This window comes from Moschus berezovskii, chromosome 4 (genome assembly GCF_049115385.1).
Source record: "Moschus berezovskii isolate FMDL1 chromosome 4, NW_MosBer_1.0, whole genome shotgun sequence".
Taxonomy (NCBI): Eukaryota; Metazoa; Chordata; class Mammalia; order Artiodactyla; family Moschidae; genus Moschus; species Moschus berezovskii.
The window spans coordinates 43,443,354-43,469,687 of record NC_142463.1 but is presented as its reverse complement, the minus strand read 5'-3'; the positions used below and the strand labels follow the sequence as shown (position 1 = coordinate 43,469,687).

The 26,334-nt window shown below is 38.9% G+C and overlaps 1 protein-coding gene across 1 annotated transcript in view; it reads right to left on the bottom strand.

The window, feature by feature from the left end:
- IL23R (interleukin 23 receptor) overlaps positions 1–26,334 on the bottom strand; it is a 71,924-nt gene that overhangs the window by 30,943 nt on the left and 14,647 nt on the right. Inside the window, exons 5-6 of the mRNA XM_055403587.2 lie at positions 10,429–10,589; positions 5,178–5,323 (exon numbers count right to left, since the gene is read on the bottom strand). Of these exons, the coding sequence (XP_055259562.2) occupies positions 5,178–5,323; positions 10,429–10,589 (307 nt within the window). The remainder of the gene's footprint in view (positions 1–5,177; positions 5,324–10,428; positions 10,590–26,334) is intronic.

The following is a 26,334-nucleotide window of genomic DNA, read 5'->3' as shown; positions in this document are numbered from 1 at the left end:
AAGAAGAGAAATACCCTAAAATTACAGCCAGAATTCTAAAATAGAAAGAATTTTATGGAACTGTTAAAAGTTGTTTCTACTAAGAAGCAAACCAGGTGACTTTATGGCCTTGCAAGCTCAAGATGGTACTTCAAAATAATACTTTCAGAGGCTAAAAAAGGCATTTGAGAGAGAGTTGGACCTAATTGTGTTCCTATGGAGAGGGTATTATCTCAAGTACCAGAAATATAACTTCATTTTTATAGCAGCTAACTTCTTTTTAGAGCCTCAGTTCTCAAGGTGGGAGGCCTGGGAACTTAATCTCCATCATTTTGAGGTACTGCTTTTCTTAGGGTTACACCTAAGTTTCTGGGAGCATCCTTGGGTGAAGGGAAGAATCTCACCCTATTCAGCGTTCTGTAATCTAACTCCCTCTGACTCCCAGCCTGGAGCATGGCACAGGGTGAGGGGTCCTGCTCATTAAACATCTGAGTCTAAACGTTTTTTGTTCTTCCCCCTTATCAACCCATTTCCTCCCCTCTCTGCTCAGAAGCCTCTTTTTTCCCATATTTATTTATTTTCGGTTGTGTTGGGTCTTTGTTCCTGTGTGGGCTTTTCTGTCGCTGGGGTGAGTGGGTGCTACTGTCTAGTTGCAGTGTGCAGGTTTCTGATTGTGGTGGCTTCTCTTGTTGGAAAGCATGGGCTCTAGGACATGTGGACTCAGTAGTTGCGGTTCCTGGGTTCTAGAGCACAGGATCAGTAGTTGTGGCACACAGGCTTAGTTGCTCTGAGGCATGTGGGATCATCTTGGACCAGGGATTGAACCCAAGTCTCCTGCATTGGCAGGTGGATTCTTAACCACTGCGCCACCAGGGAAGCCCTTGGAGCGTTTAGCTAGTATTTGGTGTGAGAGGGAAGGGGGTTGGGGATTGGGAAGTCTAGTTGTGACTAATCATATGTTCTTTTTTGTTTTGGTTTTTTTAACTTTTTATTTTGTGTTGGGGTATAACTGATTAACAATAGTTGTGATAGTTTCAGGTGAACAGCGAAGGGACTCAGGCATACATATACATGTAGCCATTCTCCCCCAAACTCCCCTCCCATCCAGGCTGCCACATAACATTGAGCAGGGTTCCATGTGCTATACAATAGGTACTTGTTGGTGGCAAATCACATGTTCTTACAAGTTTTCTGCCCTATACCAGCACTTACACTTTTGAAATGTGAAGGCCAAGGATTTGACCCTTTGCTATCTGCCAGTTGTTCTATTAGCCATTCCAAGAAAACAGTGGATGTTTGGTTTTGTGCAGCCTATGACTAAGAAGGGTTTTTACATTTTTTATATGGTTGAAAGAAAGTCCAAAGAACTATTTCAATGATGCATGGAAATGATACAACATTCAGTGTGCATAAGTAAATTTTACTGGTATGCAACAATGTCCATTTATTTACATATTGTCTATGGCTACTGTCATGCTATAAATACAGAGTTGAATAGCTGAGAAAGAGATCTTATGGCCTGAAAAGCCTAAATTGTTTACAATTTGGCCCTCGAATAAAAAGTTTGCCAATACCCTCTTCTGGCTTCATCAGAGACTTAAGTCACCATTAATTCATTTACTTGAACTTACAGTCAAGATTTCCCTACTTTACTGTCACTGCTGTTGGCACTGTTAAAGGCAAATAATCATACTAATAGTTGCTGTGTCCAAATATTATCTGTGTGAAGTAGACATTATAAATATCAATGTAAATACAAAAATGATTATGGAACAGCCCTGTCTTCCAGGGGCTCACAGTTAAAAGATGAGGAAATACACGTCAACTGAGCAAATGCTCCTGAGATAGGGTGCATAGGAGTGGGAGTGTGCAAGGATTGCCATTGAGAACTGTAAGCTCAAATTTTTATGCAAGTTTAAGGTATTAGAAAGACAGCTGTTTGGAAGATAACCAAAGCAGATATTCTCCCCATGGCATCAGCCTTGCATGTTCACCTGAAGGACTGGCTAATACCTTGTAATATGTATGCAGCTTAGCTAAAAACAGATGAACACACCCTCAATGCACTGATTTTGATTTTCAGGTGGGCATCTTTGGCTCAACCACACCTGGCTTAACCTCTCCTGGAGGTTAAGATGAAGAGTATCAGTAACAACCAGCATTTACTGAACATTAACTATATTCCAGGCTGTGGGCTAGCTTCTCTCATCATTTGATCATCCCCACAACCATATACTTTGGCCACCTCATGCGACGAGTTGACTCACTGGAAAAGACTCTGATGCTGGGAAAGGTTGGGGGCGGGAGGAGAAGGGGACAACAGAGAATGAGATGGCTGGATGGCATCACCAACTTGATGGACATGAGTTTGAGTGAACTCCGGGAGTTGGTGATGGACAGGGAGGCCTGGCGTGCTGTGATTCATGGGGTCGCGGAGAGTCGGACACGACTGAGCGACTGAACTGAACTGAACTGAACAACCACATGAAGAAGGGCATGGCAATCCACTCCAGGATTCTTTCAGGAGAATCCCATGGACAAAGGAGACTGGTGGGTTTCAGTCCATAGGGTTGCAAAGAGCTGGACATGACTAAAGTGACTCAGCATGAATGCTTGCATAGCACGCACAACCATATGAGGTGGGTGTTTATCTATTCTGCTTTTAAGGATGGCAGTAATGAGACTCAGAGAAGCTAAGGAACTTGCCCAAGGTTGTACATTTAGAAAGTGTCATAGCCAGGCTTTGAACTCTAGAGCCTGTGACCTTAGCCACAAGGCTTTCTGTGTAACTGCCCACCACTTTGAAGTAAAGAACTTCCTTCCAGCAATTATGTGATGGAGGCAGAGCTGAGGTGGAAGGGCAAATCTGTAGTGCTTTGTGTCTGCCTATTCTTCATGACTCTCATTTCCCGTCTCCTGACAAGGAGGTAATGATAACATTTTATGCATGATCCAGATGAAATTGATGGGTAACACATGTAGAAAGCAAAGCTTCATTCTGGCTGTTACCAACTGGACTTGGGTCATCTCTGTGAGTAGTTACATTTGGAGGAATTATAAAAAAAGGGATAGGATACAGATTTTGGATTGAAACTGGTTCCTTCATTTTCCAAAAATTTTTTGTGCCCAAAGTAATGTAGGGTCTGGGAGAGGTACTTAGTTACTATACTAACACTGTAAGCTTGGAGAACCTGGCTTAAGCTCTTTCAAGCCCTATGTCTTCATTTCTGTGATGGAGCTGATCCTACCTATCACTAAAGATTGTGATAGAGATTAAATGAGGTAATAAATATTCTTTCAGCTCCTTCATTTGCCTGCTTCTGATAAAGAGAACATTTTGAGGAGTTCAAATTTACCTGTTACCAAGTTTCACAGTGGCGCATGTAGCACCACCAGGGGGAGCAGAGAACAAGAGTTTCAACCAAAAATCGGTTTCTGAAAATCTGTTAGGAGATACTGATACTACGCTGCTGCTGCTGCTGCTAAGTCACTTGAGTCGTGTCCGACTCTGTGTGACCCCATAGACGGAAGCCCATCAGGCTCCCCTATAGCACTCTTCTATTTCCTAAGCATTCTTATAGCTTATTACTTCCTCTTACTTGTGCCAAATAAGGGAATTTCATATTTTTAATATTATCCTATGACCATGACACTACCCATGCATGTGTACAAAGTCACTTCAGTCATGTCCTACTCTTTGCGATCCTATGGACTGGACTGTAGCCCACCAGGCTCCTCTGTCCATGGGGATTCTCAGGCAAGAATACTGAAGTGGGTTGCCATGCCCTCCTCCAGGGGATCTTCCCAACCCAGGGATCAAGCCCAGGTGTCTTATTAGAGTAAAACCTCACTCACTCAAAGTCTAAGATGAGAATTTCATTTGGGCTGTTTTCTAATTTACCTAAATTCCACATATGCAAAAGATTGGCTGTGAAATTTTTATTTTGCTCATCCCAGGCTTTACGCTTGGAGTTGCTGTGAACACAAATGCCATAATTATTTAGCCAAGGAGTCCAGCAGGATCTTTATTTGGGTATTTACCAAGCAATGCAGAACATGGACTTGCATATTAAGTGTAATCTAACAACTAAAAGGTCACATTTCTCATTTAAATGAACAAGGGTAAATAAACAAGTTGGCATTTGGGATTTAAAGAGTAGTTGTTAGAGTATGTGGTAAAGTTAGTATAGTTTTACCCTCATTTTTTGACACTGCCTAAATATACTGCTTTCTATAGCAAAGCAAAAGTTCACTCATGTTCAGAATGACGAAGGCTTTGGAATCATGCTAATCATCAGAGAACAAATGTGTATCATTTCACTTAACTCCTTGAAAACTGACAAATTAATACATGATACATAACTCATAATTAAGCAAAGCCATAAACTCCATTCCCTAATTATTTTGACTAAACTGGCAGCTACAGTCCATGGGGTTTAAAGAGTCTGACATGACTGAGCACACATGCACACACAAATGGCAGTTTATTGTACTTGAAAGTAATAAAATGACATTTCTTTTCAAATACACCAAAATTGGTACTTTTTCCTCAGTCAGATTACTGTTCCCCAATAGTTCAAAATAGTGAGTTTTTATGATAGTGCTCACAGGCGCTGCCTTGTGATGTGATTTTTATTAATGAACCTTGCACCTGTGCCTCTCCTAAGACACTAACTTGCTAACTTAACAGTTGGTGTTTAAGGATGGTTGATTTGCCTAGAAATTCACTTTTTTTTTTCTTACCTTATGCTCATTTAAAACTAATATAGTAATAAATCTTACATTTTGAGTTGTGCGTTTTTTCATTTAAAAAGAGATACCCATACATCTGAAGCTCTTTTTGAACAAATTTTATTTTCCTGAATGCCTGGTAAATTTCAGCATAGAATACTTATATTTATATTCATAATCACTGATATAAATTTCACCCTGAGACACTGAATTATAAGGAGCTAAATAGATGAGTCCCTCCTAGTTGGACATTTGTCTATTTACAGGTTTACAAAAGGCAAGGGACCTTTTCAGGAAATTCACCTCTTTATTTGGAAGCATCATTATTAAAACTAGAGTAGTTTGAATATCACACACAGTCAGATAAAAACATGTAAAATATATCATTATACATCCACTGTGGTCATTGACTTGGCTGGCTTTTCTTTTACTCACTTTCATGTACAAGGAAAGTAAATTTAGCTTACGTTCCAAGTTTGGTTTGTTGTAGCTTTGTATCTCATTTCACAGGAAACTTTTTCAATTGATGTTTGACTATTCCAGTGGATTACAGTCTTGGACACTGTAGTATTTATATCCTCAGCCCTGGAAATAATGGATGCAGAAGGTATCACTAGAAAAAAAGCATAAATAGAAATCCAGTAACTTAAAACTTGCCTAGGAAGAAATTGGTATTTTTTCATCAATATTTAGACATATTAAAACTCAAAGTGCTAAACAAAAAACTCCAATCTAATTAATACTTAATAAAATTTTTCTTGTTTCCTAATTTATTATGTAGGAGAAAACTGCTGTTATTAATTAAAATTCCATTCTGCCCATTCTCCATTTCTTTTAAATGGAACTTTAACAGTCTTGTCTTTTCCCACCTCGTGCTGTCTTATATTCCTAACTCATGAAATCTGAAGGCTGGCCTATTAGCAAAAGAGTACAAAAAAAAGGTAAAGAAGATATTTCTTCTTTCCTGTGTATGTTTAGGGAGAAATTATGTTTTGCATCCAAAATTTAGTTCAGAAAATCTGATTTGGCAAAATATTGAGTTGAGATCTTTCATGATCGTATTAATATTCTCCTGTGTCATAGGGGAACTTGTACAAATATTTGCTCACTTGTTTTGTTAGCTATTAAAGTAAATCTGTACTTGAAAGTATGACTTGAACAAGTGTCTCAGAAGACTCTAAGACTTTATAAATTATTGCTGTGTTGTGTGATTATGATTTTCAAAGAAAAAGAAAGTGAAGTTGCTCAGTCACATCCAACTCTTTGTGACCCATGGACTGCAGCCTGCCAGACTCCTCTGTCCATGGGTTTTCCAGGCAAGAATACTGGAGTGGGTTACCATTTCCTTCTCCAGGTGATCTTCCTGACCCAGGGATCAAACCCATGTCTCCTGCATTTCAGGCAGACTTTACCATCTGAGCCACCAGGGAAGATCAAAAGGAAACTAAAATTTTCCTTTGATTTTGAAAAGGAAACCGAAATTCTGATTGTTAATCTTACTATTTTTCGTACTAGGAGTCATGGTGTATCTGGAATCTCTATATTTCTAATCTGCAAATTATTGTAAATTTGTTCTGTCTGAATAAAATGCAATCATTGGCATTTCCCATTTCTCCTATATGTATAATAGAACAACGAGAACCTATGACTTTGTTAGATGCACTTATTTTGGGATTGGCTAAAAAGTTCGTTCAGGGTTTCCTGTACGATGGTACGAACTTTTTGGCCAATCTAATATTGATTTAACAAACTGGTGTTTGTTTGGCCAAAAAGTTCGTACCATCGTACAGGAAACCCTGAACGAACTTTTTAGCCAATCCATTTGGAAGGACTGATGCTAAAGCTGAAACTCCAATACTTTGGCCACCTCACGTGACGAGTTGACTCACTGGAAAAGACTCTGATGCTGGGAGGGATTGGGGGCCGGAGGAGAAGGGGACGACAGAGAATGAGATGGCTGGATGGCATCACCGACTCGATGGACATGAGTTTGAGCGAACTCCGGGAGTTGGTGATGGCTAGGGAGGCCTGGTGTGCTGTGATTCATGGGGTCGCAAAGAGTCGGACACGACTGAGCGACTGAACTGAACTGAACTGAATATTGATTTAACAAATTGGTGTGCTTTTAGGGGCCATTATTACAACTTAATATTCTCTATGAATTCGTTTCCTTTTATTCTAAGTTATAAAGTATCCTTTGGGGAAATTATTGCTTTATTTTCAATGAATAATATTACATAAAGTTATAAAGATTTGCTTTAGTAACACTGGCCTAAAATAAAATCCTTGGGCTTAACCTAGCATGGTGATTTAGTCACTCAGTCGCGTCTGACTCTTTGTGACCCCATGGACTGTAGCCCGCCAGGCTTCTGTATCCATAGAGTTCTCCAGACAAGAACACTGGAGTGGGTTGCCATTTCCTTCATAACCTAGCATAGAATATAAGTAATAGTAGTAGAATTAATCTAATTAAAGAGCTTACGGTACTAAACTTTTATCATCTGAATTTCATAGTTGATTTCCTTTTTCTATTTTAAGCTCCTTGTAGTAAGAATCAGAATTCAGAGATTTCTAGAGTCAGGGAAGTGGATCTCTAGGGCTCTGAAACCACTTGCGAATATTTAAGCCCCCCTCAAGGCTATAAATTATGCCCCTGCTCCTGTCTCCCATCTCTGAGTCTAGCCTGCTACAAATATAACAATACAAGCATTGTGAGATCCTTTTCTAGAAAAGAATATTCTGGGGAGGAAGAAAAACTCTTCTTAGTCCTATGAGAAATACAGATAGAACAGTAAGTGTGGTTAAGATAGAGGCTTAGCACAGAGCAGATCGATACAATGAGATCTAAGGCTTCAGGTTTAATGAGCTTATATTTTTCAAGTAATTATGTAATATGTACTTGACCATTAGTTTGTTATACAAGACTCAAAATGTTGAATTTTTTCTCTCATTGCTTACGTTTCAAACATTTCCATCGGATCTTGCATGGTGGTTTTTTTTTTTTTTTTTAATGTCAGTTCCATCACAGATGCCATATCTTTAGTTTCCACTTAAACTGAAATAAAGAACTATATTATAGTTATCTGGTATCTTTCTGACAATATGTATTCACTTATAATTATTGAACATTGGGGAGAACCAATGTTCAAAATGCCAGCCAGAGGCACTGCCTTTTCTGTATTGAAACTCATTTCTCTATAAGAGAAGTTTAAGCATTCCTTTCACATGTCATTTTGGCAGTGTTTCTACACTGTTAACTCAGTCCTGCCTTTCAGCAGACCTCCCTAATTTAATTAAAGCCCAATCCCATAACTGTTGTGTGGAAATTACTCCCAGGAGAGTCCTCTGCTTCAGTTTCATAGAACAGTTAATTTATCTAATTTGCACTGTTTCATTCTTAAAGTGCCATAAATCAATATAGCACATCCAGTAAGAATCTAGGGGCTCTGTTGGGAGGGGCCTCCTACATTGTCAACCTGTGTTTTTCAATCTGAGTTTCTTAGAATCTGTTTTGGGAGACTGAGAAAGGAGGAGGAGGAGGTGAAGGTACAGAAACTCCAAACAAGAGGCTCTCTGGTTTAGTGTGAAAAGATTTGAAGGTGACAGTCAGAGGAGATTTTGCAAGGCGGGGGTGGTGGTTAACTACAGCAAATCAGCAAGTATGAGATGAAATCTGGCTCTCCTTCTTACTAGCTATGTGCTTTGAGGAAATTATTTTATCTCTGTCTAAAAAATGGGCATAAAATTTTAAAAAAATTAAAAAAAATAAAAAATGGGCATAATGGTATCATATATGATTATTTCCAGAATTAAGTGTAATGTGCATGTTAATTGCCTGGAACACTATAGGTGTTTAGTAAATGGATACACTAAGATTGTAATAACAATGATAATAATAGCAGTAATACTACTAATATTAATCTAGTTCCTAATAATGAATACTGCCAAAATAATACTGAAAATGATAACTTTTAACCATTATTAATCCATTGAGAGGAACTTGTTTTTAGGGCTTCCCAGGTAGTTCAGCGGGTAAAGAATCTGCTTGCAATGCAGGAGATGCAAGAGATATGGGTTTGATTCCTGAGATGCAAAGGTACCCTGGAGGAGGGCATGGCACTCCAGTATTCTTGCCTGGAGAATCCCATGGATGCAGGAGCCTGGCAGGCTACAGTCCATAGGGTCACAGTCGGACATAACTGAAGCAACTGAGCACGCACATACTATGACTGCAAACTTACAAAAACATGTAGATCATGGTCCAGAGAACTATACTCCAAGAATATACAATACAGTAGAGTTACTATTCATCTCCATAGTTAACAGTGTTTGTTTTCAAAACCAATATTCATAGCCTAAGGACAGCTTTTTAGATCAATCCTATTAGTTGTGATAGTTGAGACATTGAGATATTAGTTCCAATAGAAGACCCCAGTAGTCCCCAAAGGATACTCATCCTGTATCCTGAGAGGTGTCACATCCCCTAAATCGTTAATCAGCAGGAAAGTTGTCACACACATTACAATGTGCTTTTAAACAAAGACAGGATAGGAGTTGAGGATCCTGAAACTAGAGGCTTCCTAGCTCTGCAGCTTCAACTTGCCTCATGCCACCTCAGCTTGGTTTCCTCATGTATAAATTACATTATCTTCTACAAAATAGGGTTGTCATAAGGATTAAATAAGATAATGTATGTAAAAGCAGTTAGTGCTGAAGAAGTGTGCCCTAAGTGTTTGCTACTGAAATTATCTTTCATAATAAAAACAGGGATCAGTTCAGTTCAATTCAGTTCAGTCGCTCAGTCATGTCCGACTCTTTGCGACCCCATGAATCACAGCATGCCAGGCCTCCCTGTCCATCACCAACTCCCGGATAATTGGCACTAGAATCTGCAACGAGAAGGTGATTCACACTTGGTGCTCTTTGGCTGAACTCTGGCTTTAGGATTATAATGTAGATGTAAAAGGCTCAAGGGCAATTACTTTTTGGAATTTATCTTAAGGAGAAAAATAACTACTATGTAAAAATTCAGCCTAAAGGTTGTCCATGGCAGTATAGTTTATGACGGTGAAAAACTGAGAACAATAATAAGGGATAATTAAAGATTTTAACTAAAAATAAGCTTGTAGATTGAATTAATAGAAACATTTGTTCTATACTGTAATTTCTTAAAAAGGCAAGTTCTGAAATACCTGAAGCAAAAAATATTAACATTTTAATCTGGCTGGTATACACAGAGATGTCTACATAATTCTCCACAATTATCTATGTTTTTTGTAGAACTTTTCAAACAAAAACATAATTTTAAAAATAGTGTATTTCACAGTATACTGTACTTCTCACAACATAAGACTCATCACATTTTATTATAATCCTTATTCGTTTCCATCATCCCCATTAGATTGCAAGCAAGTACCTTCCTTGTCTGTCTTATTCTCCCTAGCCCTTAGAACTATGCTTGAACATAAGAAATTCTCAATAAATATTGTGAAAAGACACACCCATGTAGAAATAAGACTGGAAGAATATATAAAACAAAGGCAGCCTCACTTATTTTTACTTGTCTCAGGCAGCGGGTTATGGGTAATGCTTATTTTCTTTATCATGATTTTTGGGGACCTTTAGGGGAACTCCTTTCAGATCTCGAGTTCATCTGATTAGGTCAGTGCAAATTAGTTGTTTATTTGTAAAGACATTACAGAATTTTTTATTCTTTACCTATGTCGTCCAGATGAATCTGTAGTTGTTTCGACTTCTCCATGCCCAGTACATTTGAAGCTTGGACCCAAACCAAATACTTCTTGCCCTTTTGCAAAGAATCAGTGGAGATGTTAATGTAACTTGAAGTGAGATATTCTTGCTCTTCTTCTGTCTCTAAACTTAAAAAAAAAGAAAGATTATGATTACCAGTTATGTTGAATTAATTATTCCTCAATTTTTTGATGCCATCTTTTTAGCTTGCTTGCAGAATGCACTTTCACTTTAAAATGAATCAAAATTTGTTTCATTTTTGAAAACACAATCAAGACCATCCAGGGTCACAGTGTGACTTTCATGGGCCCTAAGCACCTTTACCTTCATGAACCCCTTTTGCAAGTAAGATTAAAAAGTTTGTATATGTGTAGGTATGTTTTTACATATATATATATATATATATATATATAGTCTATATATGTGTATGCAAGCTACAGCCCATGGGGTCACTAAAAGTCATGACTGAGCAGCTGAACATGCATGAGCACTTATATGTATATATATTCATATAGATTACATTTACAACTCTTGATATAAAAGTAAATATATTAATGTCACATGTTAAAACGCTTTCTTTGGCCTAATGGTTCATTTTTTTCTTGTGATTTCAAGTGAAATTAAACATTTTCATAGACTTCTGAAGGTATGGCAGGCCCTGGGTGTGCCTATTGTGCCTCTTTGGGGAAGTCAGCACTGGACATGGTTTGAACTAAGTGAGCTCCCTCTGGGAATGGGCATTGCATAGGAGTTCCATGCAAAGACTTTGTAATAAGGAATGCTAACTTTTGTGTTAAATAAGTATTCAAATGTGAAAATAAGAGAATGGCAACTGTGTAAGTAGTAAGTAGGGCATCTTTGAATATTTTTCAGTTAGAGAAAACCACATACATGTTCTTAATTGGTTTGTGGCTAATTCTTTCATCACACATATTGAGACCACAAGTCAAAATGGAAATGTATTCTCAGACCGACATTAACTATAGCTACTAGGTCATTTAATTCTTCTTTTAAAGTCTACCCTCATATTAGCACCTAGACCACAAAGCACTATTTTAGATGAAAAAATCCAATCAAAATGACTGACTAAACTTTAGGACAATTTTTGCATACAACTGTATAATACAAAGTTTCAAAATGTCTTCTGTTTTTTTCCTGTGCTAATTAATATATATAACAGATTATTTGTTGAAGGGGAATTAGTATGATTTATATTTTTCTGACATTTCAATTGCACCTAGTCCTAGTTTCAGTTAATAGATTTTCTATAAACACTGCTGATTTATGGTGATAATGATAAATAGTATCTTTTAAAATTTACTCACTCATTCAACAGTAATTTAACATTTAACACCCACTGTATTCTAAGCACTACTTTAGACACTGGAGGTACCATAATGAACAGAAAAGCTAAAGTCTCAACCTTTGTAGAGCACACAAATACATATATAATACGTCTTGTTTCGAAAAACATTCAGAAGAAAAAAGGAAAGGGGTTAGGAAATGCTAGGAGTAGGGGTGAGGGGGGATTATTTTAGGGAGGAAGATAAGGGGAGACATGTCTGAGAATCTGAGAAGGTAGTGCTGGAGCAGTACAGAATCAAGAATTATGCCTTTCTAGAGGAAGCGCATTGTAGGTGATGTGCAAAGGTCCTGAGGCAGGTCCTTGTCTGTCCTGTTCAAGAACAGTAAGGAGGTCATTAAGGTCTGGTAGACTGAAGGAGATGGGAAGGGATGAAAAGAGATCAGAGAGTCCTAGATGAAAGGAGATTTATAAGGCACTGTAACGTCACATAGGGCCATGGAAGGATCTCTGAGTGAAACGGGGAACTGAACAGAGGAGTAACATCTGATATGTGTGTGTGAAAAGGATTACTCTGAATATTTGTGATAATAGACTGTAGCAGGGCAAAGGTGGAGGCTAGAGCACCAGTTTACTAACCCAGGTGAGAGATGACGTGGCTTGGACCAGACAGTGAAAAGAAGTTAGTTTTTCAAAGATAGATGCGATAAGTTTTTCTGTCAGTTAAATGGGGGCATAGTGGAAAGAAATCCAGGAGGACTCCAGTGATTTTAACTTGAATATTGCAAAGGATGGAGTTGCCACTTACTGAGATAGGGAACATGAGTCTGAGGAGAGGGAACTTAGTATTTGGTTTTGAAAATATTAGCTTTTGGACATTAAGAGAAAACAGTGAGTATGAAGTTAGGTAAAATTTGGCTGCAGTTCAAGAGAGATATAGAAATATGGACTGGAGATACAGATTAGGGAGTTTTGCACCATAAATTTGGTTGAGATCTTTTAGATAATGAATGTAGATAAATGTAGTAAGAGGTCCTAGGACAGAGCTCTGGATCACTATTCAGTTCAGTTCAGTTGCTCAGTCGTGTCCGACTCTGGAACCCCAAGAGCCACAGCACACCAGGCCTCCCTGTCCATCACCAACTCCCAGAGTTCACCCAAACCCATGTCCATTGAGTCGGTGATGCCATCCAACCATCTCATCCTCTGACATCCCCTTCTCCTCCTGTCCTCAATCTTTCCCAGCATCAGGGTCTTTTCCAATGGGTCAGCTCTTCGCATCAGGTGGCCAAAGTATTGGAGTTTCAGCTTGAACATCAGTCCTACCAATGAACACCCAGGATTGATCTTCTTAGGATGTACTGGCTAGATCTCCTTGAGGTCCAAAGGACTCCAAAGAGTCTTCTCCAACACCACAGTTCAAAAGCATCAATTCTTCGGCGATCAGCTTTCTTCACAGTCCAACTCTCACATCCATACATGACCACGGGAAAAACCATAGCCTTGACTAGACGGACCTTTGTTGGCAAAGTAATGTCTCTACTTTTTAATATGCTGTCTAGGTTGGTCATAACTTTCATTCCAAGGAGTAAGTGTCTTTTAATTTCTGCAGTCACCATCTGCAGTGATTTTGGAGCCCAGAAAAATAAAGTCAGCCACTGTTTCCACTGTTTCCCCATCTTTTGGCCATGAAGTGATGGGACCAGATGCCATGATCTTAGTTTTCTGACTGTTGAGCTTTAAGCCATCTTTTCCACTCTCCTTTTTCACCTTCATCAAGAGGCTCTTTAGTTCTTCTTCACTTTCTGCCATCTGCATATCTGAGGGTATTGATATTACTTTACCAGAATAAAGGAGAATTGGCAAAAGAAACTGAGAAAAAGCATCCAGGAAGAACCAAAAGGGAGTGCAGTCCTAGAAGATCAAAGAAGGAAGTAAAAAGTTAAGTTAAATGTTCCTGATAGTAAATCTATCCTTCCTGAAAAGGAAGGTAGGGACTGAGAATAAACTGTTGCGTCTGGCAATGGGGACGTCATTCAGTTCAGTTCAGTTCAGTTCAGTCGCTCAGTCGTGTCCGACTCTCCGCGACCCCATGAATCACAGCACGCCAGGCCTCCCTGTCCATCACCAACTCCCGGAGTACACTCAAACTCATTAGCAGCACTGATAAGACCTGGAGGTGGAGGGCAAAAGCTTGACAAGATTAAAGAGGGAATGAAAAGAGAGGAAGTAGAGGTGGAAAGTACGAACAGCTCTTTTTGAAGAGTTTGCCATATGAAGGAGCAGAAAGAAATTAGTGGAAGGAGGCACCTAGGGAGGGTAGATGCTACAGCATTTTGAAAGCTGACAAGGAGATCCAGTAAAGATAGAAAAGGTGATGATACAGAAGAAAGGAAGGAATATTGTTGGGGTGATGTCCTCTAGCAGGCAGACAGAGAAATATCTAGTCCATCGTGGAGAGCTGGCCTCAGGGCAGTGGTAGTTCATCCACAGTAATAGAAGGGAAGACCAAGTGTGGGGTACAGATGGCAGTCTGTCAGCAGATGAGGGAGGTTGTGGTATTTCTTATTACTCTTATTTTCTCAATGAAATAGGAAGTTAGTCATCAACAGAGAGCGAGAAGGGGGAGAAGATGTTGGAAACCAGAGATGAAACAGTAACAAAATAATTGCCTGGTTAGTGGGGGAGTGACTTGAGCAGTGAAGTGCCACAGGACTACTGGGTAGCTATCTGGGCTCAGTTGAAGTGAGTGATCATGAATATAAAGTAATATCAGTCAGTAAGTTTGTATTTGTCCCCAGCCACAATTGGCTCTCCAAGCACTGGTGTAGAACCAGTGAGGAGATGGATTTTAATATATGAACTGATTTTTAAGTCCTAAAAGAACTCAGTAGAAATACAACATCACAGCCTTAAATACATTTGGAATTATATATAAGAACTCTGTCTGGCTATTATGAATATGAATATGAGAGAAACATGTGCAAAAGCAAGCAGATCTTATGAAGTAGAAGAGTAACAATTGATTTTAGGGGTCTTATTAAAGCTAAAAGACCCTATTGGTCTCACATAGTACCTGAAAATATACTATTGGTGTTATTCTAAATAGTTTATGAACTTGTCATGCACAGAGATGTTGTGTATTTTTTAAAAGTTTTCTAGCATTTAACATAGTTCCAAGAAGACATGAAATTTTAAATAAATATTTGTTAAATTAACTTGAATAAAATGGAAGGGCCATCATGCACTCATTTTCATTCAACAAGTATTTACTGAGTATGATGCCAGATATTGCAAGATCTTCCAGGATAAAGAAAGAACATATTTACATGAAGCTGTTGAGGGTAACAGGACAACAGTAAGTAGATGCTTAATAGCAGAGGTTTTTTGTTTGTTTGTTTTGTTTTTCCTATCACCACCCATTGGTGCAATACTTAGCAAAATACAAAGGGGTTGAGAAGGGTATGTGAAAGGTCATGCTGGTGGGGTCACTGCAGAAGTCCTGGGCAGAAAGAAGATTCTTGGAACAACATAGACACAATTCCTCTGCTTTACAACTTCAACCCCACACCATCTGAAGGCCCTGATGGCCCCAGTGCTCCCATGGAAGGAATGCCATCTTTCTGCCACTGTGGAAACAAGTAGGTGGGCTGAGGTGAAATGTACATGATTTTACTGAAAAAGAGAACCACAGGAGTTGGAAGTGAAACTTTGCAAATGCTGGTATCTACGCAACTGCCAAAGTAGAAAATACCCTGAGAACTCAGGTTTCTGAGTTCTCAGGGTATTAAAAAGAAGAACCTTTTAAAAGCTGATACTACCTCAACCAGAAAATTCATTATAAGTCACCTTTTTCTTAGGGGGGAAAGGGCTTAATCATTAGTTAGAAATGGATTTCTATAATTTTTCTCAGTTCATGGATGTGTTTTTAATTAATTATAAGATGAACAGATGTCTATTTTCTTTTCCAACTTGTCTGTGGTTACAGGAGCTCATTCTCTGAATTTGCTAGAGGAATACATTCATTTTTATGCTATCACTTCACATCCTTTATGTCCTTTTTAAGGTACAATAAAATTCCACTAATCTGGACTCAATTAATTTAGAATTTGGGTTAGATTTGCCTAAGCTTGGCTATAATTTACTTTCAGTTTCAGAAAAGACAGTGAAAAAATATCTTTTTAATATATAGGACCTTGTGTTATTATTATTCAACTTTATTATGAAGGGAGGATACAGGAGATGTCCATTTCTAGATATCAGAATGATCACTCAACATGTGTTTATTGAGCACTTTCTAGATGCCAGGCCTCATCCTAGGCTAAAGAAATATAGCAGTAAACAAAGCAAGCAAAAATTCTTGCCCACATTGAGTTTACGTTTCTAGTTTGAATGACTTTAAAATGAGTGACTTTACTATTGATGTATGTACCTCAGCTTGAAAATTAGTCTTACTTATTAGACCACATTTGACAGTCTTTCTAGATAGTCATCTGTCTAAAGTTATTGTTACTTGAAAAGAAAGTAAATAAAGTTATTGCTTACAATAGCCTGTAAATGATCATTTTTATGGCTTTACATTCATTTTCTCTCCAAAATCAGTCAGGTTTTGATTTTAGAATGAATCAAAAAAGTCTAGAGAGTTAGTGTTGAGTTTCACCATAATGTTCTAATACTCTAACATCGTCTTTTTGTCAGTTTCTAAGCATTTCCTGTTTGTGAGCCTTTTCTTATAATTTGCTTTCTTATAAGTTTTATAATACTTAGTTTTGTATTACCTATACTCATTCTCAGGAGGCTAGGGCTTAGCAAAGCTAAACAAATTTTCTAAGGTCACTCAGCTAGCAACTGTGGCAGATACTGTTAGATTACTGAACTACATCCACCGTACCCCTCTCCTGGGTTCCCATCCAGATAGAGTAGATGCGTAATTCAATTCTGGCCAATGAGATGCAAGTAGAAGTCCATGGGAGAATATCCTTTTCCCTTCACTACTTTCCTGCCTGAAACTTGAATGAGAAGCCTGGATGTGCAGGACTAGGGTCAATGCTCTAAAGACTGTAAAGAAGAAAGATAGAAAGATCCTGGGTCCTTGGAGTACAATTGAATTAACACACTAGCTCTGCACTACCTGCCACCATGGCTTGATATAAATAAAGCCTTGTCCGTTTAGGTCACTGCACTTGGGTTTTCAGATATTTGTACCATTAAAGTCTTCTAACTGATAAGTCTGCGAACTGGAAATCAAACATTAAAGTCTAAAGCTCATGCTCTTTCCAATGGATATTTCTGACAGTTTACTCTTTAATAAACCTAGTCTTCAGACTTTCAAAGTGACTTTTTGAGTACTGAGAACAATTTCAGTGCTCATAACTACTGTAAGTAACCCTCACTTAATAAAGTAGATATGTCCCTCAAAAACCACCAAGTATAAATAATTTAGACATATATAATTGTCAATGCATTAATGGCTTTTAAAGAGATGTATAATAATCTTATAAAATTGTGAGAACGTTTTTATGATACTAAATAGGAAAATATGGGTGGTCGACAAGTGTTTTTTAAGAAACGCATTTTTTCAAATTGTGTTGTCTGTTTCAAGTTTGCAACACAGTCTCATTGCCAGGAATCTGAGAAAGCATATTAGCAAGATTTGAGAGAAGTACATGCTGTGATTCATGGGGTCGCAAAGAGTCGGACACGACTGAGCGACTGAACTGAACTGAACTGAACCCATACTCACTATGGTGACAATAATCAACAAGATAATAGCAAATATTGACAAGAATGTGGGGAGGTTGGAATCCTTGATGGGAATATAACGGTGTGGCTTATTTTTTAAAACAATTTTTTAAATTAACTAATTTATTTTAATTGGAGTATAATTACTTTACAATATTGTATTGGTTTTTGCCATATATCTACATGAATCAGTCATGGGTGCACATGTGTCCCCCTATCCTGAACCCCTCTAGTGTGACTTCTTTAGAAAACAGTATGGCAGTATAAAAATGGGCAGAAGACCTGAATAGACATTTTTCCAGAGAAGGTATACAGGTAATCAATAGGCACATGAATAAATGCTCAACATTGCTAGTCATTGCGTGTGTGCTCAGTCACTAAGTCATGTCTGACTCTGATCCCATGAACTGTAGCCCACCAGGCTCTTCTGTCCATTGGATTTCCCAAGCAAGAATACCAGAGTGGGTTGCCATTTCCTTCAGGGGATCTTCCCAACCCAGGGATCGAAACTGCATCCCCTGCATTGGCAGGCAGATTCTTTACTACTGAGGCACCTGGGAAGCCCAATGCTAATAATTAGAGAAATGCAAATCAAAACAGTAATGAGAGGGAATGCCCTGTGGTGATTTGTTGGTTAGGAATCCACACTCCCTGCCAAGGGCCTGGGTTCAATCCCAGGACGGAGAACTAAGACCCCACAAGCTAGGTGGTAAGATCAAAAAAGCCCAACAACTGCCCCCTCCACCAAATACCAATAAGATATCACCTCACACCTGTCAGAATGGTTGATTACCAAAAACTCTACAAATAACAAATGTTGGCAAGGATATGAGTAAAAGGAAACCTTAGTATACTGTTGGTGGGATTGGTGCAGCCACTATAGAAGACAGTATGGAGTTTCCTCAAAAAACTAAAACTAACATATCATACAGGAATTCCAATGCTGAATATATATTCAGAGAAAACGAAAACACTCATTCAAAAAGAGACATGCATCCTGATGTCCATATATATACAATGGAATATTACTCAGACATAGAAAAGAATGAAATTATGCCATTTGTAACTGTGTGGTGGGACCTGGAGAGTATTATACTCAGTGAAATAAGTCCTACAAAGACAAATCTCTGTTATCATTTATATGCAGAATCTAAAACAAATGTATATGACAAAAAAGGAGATAGATTCACAGATATAGAAAGCAAACTAGTTGTTACTAGTGGGGAGAGGAGAGAGGGAAGGGGCAAGATAGGGGTGTGAGATTAAGATACAAACTATTATCTGTAGCATAAATAAGCATTAAAAATATATTGTATAGCATAGGGAAATATAGAAATTATTTTGTAATGACTTTAAATGGAGTATGACCTATAAAAATATTGAATCATTATGTGGTACACCTGAAACTAACAAAATATTATAAATCAGCTATACTTCAATTAAAAAGCAGTGTGGCGGTTCCTGAAAAGTTTAAACTGACTTAGCATATGACCTCACCTTCACGGATCACAGACTTGTTGTGGCGAAGGGGCTTGCATAACACAGTGAAGCAATGAGCCATGCCGTGGAGGGCCATGTAAGACAGACAGGTCCTAGTGAAGAGTTCTGACAAAACCTGGTCCACTGGAGTAGGGGACAGCAAACCACTCCAGTATTCTTGCCTTGAGAACCCATGAACAGTACAATAAGGCAAAAAGATATGGTATAGGAAGATGAGCCTGCCGGGTCAGTAGGTGCCCAATATGCTACTGAGGAAGAGCAGAAAAGTAGCTCCAGAAAGAATGAAGAGGTTGGACCAAAGCACAAACCACTCTCAGTTGTGCATGTGTCTGGTGGTGAAAGTAAAGTCCAATGCTGTAAAAAACAATATTACATAGGAGCTGAAATTTTAGATCCATGAATCAAGGTAAATTGGACATGGTCAAGCAGCAGATGGTAAGAGTGAACACGGACATTTTAGGAATCAGTGAACTAAAATCGACGGGAATGGGCAAATTTAATTCAGATGATGATTATATCTACTACTGTGAGCAAGAATACCTTAGAAGAAATAGAGTAGCCCTCATAGTCAACAAAAGAGTTCAAAATGCAGTATTTGGATGCAATCTCAAAACCAACAGAATGATCTCAGTTCGTTTGCAAGGCAAACCATTCAACATCACAGTAATCCAAGTCTATGCCCCAAGCACTAATACCAAAGAAGCTGAAGCTGAATGGTTCTATGAAGGCCTACAAGACCTTCTGGAACTAACACCAAAAAAAGATGTTCTTTTCATCATAGGGGACTGGACTGCAAAAGTCAAGAGATACCTGAAGTAATATGCAAGTTTGGCCTTGGAGTACAAAATGAAGCAGGGCAAAGGCTAGCAGAGTTTTGCCAAGAGAACGCACTGGTCATAGCAAACACCCTCTCCCAACAACACAAGAGACGACTCTACACATGCACATCACCTAATGGTCAATACTGGAATCAGATTAATTACATTATTTGTAGCTGAAGATGGAGAAACTCTATACAGTCTGTAAAAACAAGACCGGGAGCTGACTGTCATATCATCAGGCTCATATCATCAGTTCCTTATGGCAAAATTCAGGCTTAAATTGAAGAAAGTAGGGAAAACCCCTAGACCGTTCAAGTATGACCTAAATCAAATCCCTTTTGGTTATAGAGTGAAGTGAAGAAGTGAAGTTGCTCAGTCGTTTTCGACTCTTTGCGACCCCATGGACTGTAGTCTACAAGGCTCCTCCGTCCATGGGATTTTCCAGGCAAGAGTACTGGATTGGGTTGCCATTTCCTTCTCCAGGGGATCTTCCCGACCCAGGGATCGAACCCAGGTCTCCCGCATTGTAGGCAGACTCTTTACCATCTGAGCCACCAGGGAAGCCCTGATTATACAGTAGAGGTGGTAAATAGAGTCAAGGGATTAGATATGGTAGACAGAGTGCCTGAAGAACTATGGACAGAAGTTCGTGACATTATACACAAAGCAGTGACCAAAACCATCCCCCCCCCAGAAGAAAAAAAAAAGAAATACAAGAAAGCAAAGTGGTTGTCTGAGGAGGCTTTACAAATAGCTGAGGAAAGAAGAGAAGGTTAAAAACAAGCAGGTAAGAAAAAGATACACCCAACTGAATACAGAGTTCCAGAGAACAGCAAGAAGAGATAAGAAGATCTTCTTAAATGAATAATGCAAGAAGTAGAGGAAAACAATAGAATGGGAAAGACTGGAAATCTCTTTGAAAATTGGAGATATCAAGGGAATATTTCATGCAAGAATGGCCATGATAAGGGTCAGAAACAACAAGGATCTAACAGAAGCAGAACAGATTAAGAAGAGGTAGCAAGAATACACAGAGCTATTAAAAAAAAAAAGTCTTAATGACCTGGATAACCACAATGGAGTGATCATCACCTGGAGCTGGACATCGTGGAATGTGAAGTCAAGTGAGCCTTAGAAGTATTACTGCAAACAAAGCTAGTGAAGGTGATGGAATTCCAGCTGAACTAGTTCGTATCCTAAAAGATGATGCTGTTAAAGTGCTGCACTCAAGTATACCAGCAAATTTGGAAAACTCAGCAGTGGCCACAGGACTGGATATGGTCAGTTTACATTCCAATCCTAAAGAAAGGCAATGCCCCAAAATGTTTAAACTACTGTACAACTGCACTCATTTCACATGCTAGCAAGGCAATGCTCAAAATCCTTCAAGCTAGGCTTCAGCAGTATGTGAACTGAGAACTTCCAGATGTACAAGCTGGATTTAGAAAAGGCAGAGGAAGTGGAGATCATAGAAAAATCAAGGGAATTGCAGCTGGATGAATACCAAACTGGAATCCAGATTCCTGGGAGAACTATCAGTTACCTCAGATATACAGATTACATCACTCTAATGGCAGAATTGAAGAGGAACTAAAGAGCCTCTTGATGAAGGTGAAAGAGGAGAGTGAAAAATCTGGCTTAAAACTCAACATTCAAAAAACTAAGATCATGGCATCCAGTCCCATCACTATATGGCAAATGAAAGGGGGAAAGTGGAAAGACTGGCAGATTTCATTTTCTTAGGCTCCAAATCACTGCTGACAGTGACTGCAACCATGAAGTTCAAAGACACTTGCTCCTTGGAAGGAAAGCTGTGACCAACCTAGATGGCATACTAAAAAGCAAAGCCATCACTTTGCTGAGAAATGTCCATAGAGTCAAAGCTATGGTTAGCTACCATCACTGATTCAATGGACATGAGTTGGAGCAAACTCCGTGAGACAGTGACAGACAGGGAAGCCTGGCGTGCTCCTGTCCATGCAGTCACAAAAAGTCAGACACGACTTAGCAACTGAACAACAACACCATAGAACCTAGCCACTCCATTCCTAAGTATATGCTCAAGAGAAATGAAATACATGTCTACACAAAAGCTTGTACATGAATGTTAGTAGAACATTATTCATAATAGCCAAAAAACTGGGAACAATCCAAAATGTCCATCAACTAGTGAATGTAAGTTGCTGCTGCTGCTGCTGCTAAGTCACTTCAGTCATGTGATATATTCACACAATGGAAAATTATTCAGTCATAAAAAAGAATGAAGGGCTGATACATACTACACCATGGATGGATCTTGAAAACCTTACCCTAAGTGAAAGATGCTATTCATGAAAGACCATAATTTGTATGATTCCTTTTATACAAAATGTCCACAGTAGGCAAATCCACACATGATGCCTAGGGAAATGCGGGGTGACTGCTAATGGAGATATGGTTTCTTTTGGCATGAAGAATACATTCTAATATTATGGAGATGGTTGCTCAACTCTTTGAATATACTAAAATCTTTGAATTTTCCACTTTAAGGTGAATTGTATGGAATATGAAGTATACTCAATAAAGCTATTGTATTACAAGAATTTTTTCTTTTATAATTAATATTTATTATTCAGTTTTCATTCCAATCCCAAAGAAAGGCATTGCCAAAGAATACTCAAACTACTGCACAATTGCTCTCATCTCACATGCTAGTAAAGTAATGCTCAAAGTTCTCCAAGCCAGGCTTCAACAGTATGTGAACCATTAACTTCCAGATGTTCAAGCTGGATTTAGAAAAGGCAGAGGAACCAGAGATCAAATTGCCAACATCCATTGGATCATCAAAGAAGCAAGAGAGTTCTAGAAAAACATCTACTTCTGCTTTATTGACTATGCCAAAGTCTTTGATTGTGTGGATCACAACAAACTGTGGAAAATTCTCAAGAGATGGGAAAATCAGACCACCTGACCTTCCTCCTGAGAAATCTGTATGCAGTCAAGAGACAACAGTAAGAACTGGACTTGGAACAACAGACTGGTTCCAAGTAGGAAAAGGAGTACGTCAAGGCTGTATATATCACCCTGCTTATTTAATTTATATTCAGAGTACATCATGCGAAATGCTGGGTTGGAGGAAGCACAAGCTGGAATCAAGATTGTTGGGAGAAATATCAATAACCTCAGATATGCAGATGACACCACCCTTATGGCAAAAAGCAAAGAAGAACTAAAAAGCCTCTTGATGAAAGTGAAAGAGGAGAGTGAAACAGTAGGCTCACATTCAGAAAACAAAGATCATGGCATCTGGTCCAATCACTTCATAGCAAATGGATGGAGAAACAATGGAAACCGTGACAGACTTTATTTTGTGGGGCTCCAAAATCACTTCTGATGGTAACTGCAGCCATGAAATTAAAAACATTTGCTCCTTGGAAGGAAAGTTATGATCAACCTAGACAGCATATTAAAAAACAGAGACATTACTTTGCCAGCAAAGTTCCATCTAGTCAAAGGTGTTGTTTTTCCAGTAGTCATGTATGGATGTGAGAATTGGACTATAAAGAAAGCTGAGTGCCAAAGAATCGATGCTTTTGAACTGTGGTGTTGAAAAAGACTCTTGAAAGTCTCTTGTGCTGCAAGGAGATCCAACCACTCCATCCTAAAGGAAATCAGTCCTGAATATTCATTGTAAGGACTGATGCTGAAGTTGAAACTCCAATACTTTGGCCACCTGATGTGAAGAACTGACTCACTAGAAAAGACCCTGATGGTGGGAAAGATTCAAGGCAGGAGAAGAAGGGACCAACAGAGGATGAGATGGTTGGATGGCATCACTGACTCGATGGACATGAGTTTGAGCAAGCTCTGGGAGTTGGTGATGGCCAGGGAAGCTTGGCATGCTGGAGTCAGTGGGATTGCAGAGTCAGACACGACTGAGCGACTGAACTGACTGACTGATTAAAAGAAAAAGAAGTAATCAACTAATCAAGATCAGTGGGTCCATGAGAAAGTAAAAGTTCCAGGAGATAGATAGCAAGGCCCTAGGCATTCTCTGTCAGTCTGGCACATTGAAGTTTTCTGTGAGCTTCAGCTGTGGTGTTTGCTCCTTACTGCCCTTGTTTTCACATTCTTAAAGTTGTCTTTGGGCTTCCCTGATTGCTCCTCTCTGTCCATGGGGATTCTCCAGGCAAGAATACTGGAGTGGGTTGCTATTCCCTTCTCTAGGGGATCTTCCCAACCCAGGGATCTAACCACGTCTACCACATTGCGGGCAGGTTCTTTACTGTCTGAGACACCATGGAAATCTCCTGATGGCTCAGATGGTAAAGAATCTGTCTGCAATGCAAGAGACCCAGGTTCAATACTGGATTGGAAAGATCACCTGAAGAAGGGAATGGCTACCCACTCCAGTATTCTTGCCTGGAGAATTCCCAGGAGAGAGGAGCCTGGTGGGCTACAGTCCATGGAGTTGCAAAGAGTTGGACTCAACTGAGTGACTAACACACACACACACACACATGCAGGTTGCCTTTACAATGAGATCCTTGTCCTCATGACCTCTTTTCATCTCAAAGGCACTACTGAATCCCAGAAACAAGGAGGAGAGGTTAAGTCTTAGACACCTGTTAGAATCCTGGCTCCCTGATGTCTTAGCCAAGTGACTTTTGGAAGTAACTTAAGCTCTGTAAAAGGGGACAGTTATCGTAGTTACTGTGCAAGGTTGAGCTGAAGATTGAGGGTGTGAAGCACATGAAGTAACAGAGTGTAGTGCTTAGCAAATTGTGTACTCTCTGACATCACAGTCTATCTCTGATCTCAGTGTTTCCATCATTCCTTTGGTACGCAACAATACCTCTGCTTAGTGAAAGATGTGAGCTTCTTGCCCATGGCATGTAGCCAGTAACTCCAAGCTTAGCAGTGTATTCATAAAATCTATCTAGTTTTTGTCCAGATATCTTGAACAGAGTGGTGTTACATTATATGTTTCCTTAGTCAAAATTTTTCTGAGTATCTAGCAGATGGAAAGAGCAAGATTGGAAGGTTATTCCCTTCCATAATGATGAGACTTGGACAGCATCTCTCAAATATGCCCTGTGATCTGGGTTCCCACACCACTTTAGCAGAAAAAACTAAATTAGGAAGAAAGCAGTTAGGCCATGCCAAGTTCAAATCCCACCTCTCCCTCTCATAGCTGCATGGCCCTAGATGCATCATCTAACCTAGCTAAGCCTCAGTCACCTGTCTACAAAAATCAGGGAAATAATCATATGTACCCTATAAGGTTGCATAGGGGACTAAATGACTTCCAAGCTGGTGCTAGTGGTAAAGAACCCGCCTGCCAGTGCAGGAGATTAAGAGACATGGGTTCAATCCCTGGGTCAGGAAGAATCCCTGGAGGAGGGCATGGCAACCCACTCCAGTATTCTTGCCTGGAGAATCCCATGGACAGAGAAGTCTGGTGGGCTACAGTCCATAGTGTCACACAGAGTCAGACATGACTGAAGTGACTTAGCACAGCACATATTAAACCTTTGGCCCAGTGTGCCCAGTATGTGGCAAACAGTAAGAGTCTAATAAATCCATTATAAAAAAATAATGGTTTGTGAAACTTTTGAGAATCATTAGAAAAAAAAGTGTACAAGTGTACTTCAAATACAGTTGACCCTTCAGTAACGTGGGTTTGAACTACATAGGTCCACTGATAGGTGAATTTTTTTCAATAAATATATTGGGAAAAATTTTGGAGATTTGCAACAATTTGAAAAAACTCACAGATGAATGCATAGCCTAGAAATATAAAAAAATTAAGTAAAAGATAGATATGTCATAAATGAATAAAATATTTATAGATACTAGTCTATCCTTATAAGAGCATAAAGTGATATTTAATATGAAATTAATAATGTATTAGTTTTCTTACTGTTATAACTTTGCTTTCAGAGAATTACATTACCATAGAGTATGCCTGTTTTTTCTAATTGGAGAAACTGCATATCAGCCTATCATCACAGGTAAGCGTTTCTAATAAAAAAAAGCACCAAAGTTTCTAATACTGTATTATGAATATGACTATAATACTGTATGCCATAACAATAATGATTCACTCATTAATTATAGGCTAGACTACTATGAAGCAATTCTATCAATTACATTAGGCTACTGTAAAGCAATCATATTACTGCTTATTCCCTATCATTCATGAATCATTACACCTATAAATATGAATTTCTTTTTCACATTATCTTTTCATTTTGATGTTGGTACTAACAGATGATTAATCTTGTTAACAGACAACACAAAGTTATTTTATCAATAAATACAGCAGACTATTATAAATGTATTTTCCCTTCCTTATGATTTTCTTAATAACATATTCTTTTTTCTAGCTTACTTTATTGTAAGAATACAATGGTGCTAGTGGTAAAGAACCTGCCTGCCAATTCAGGAGACATAAGAGACGCAGGTTCGATCCCTGGGTCAGGAAGATCCCCTGGAGGAGGGCATGGCAGTCCACTCCAGTATTCT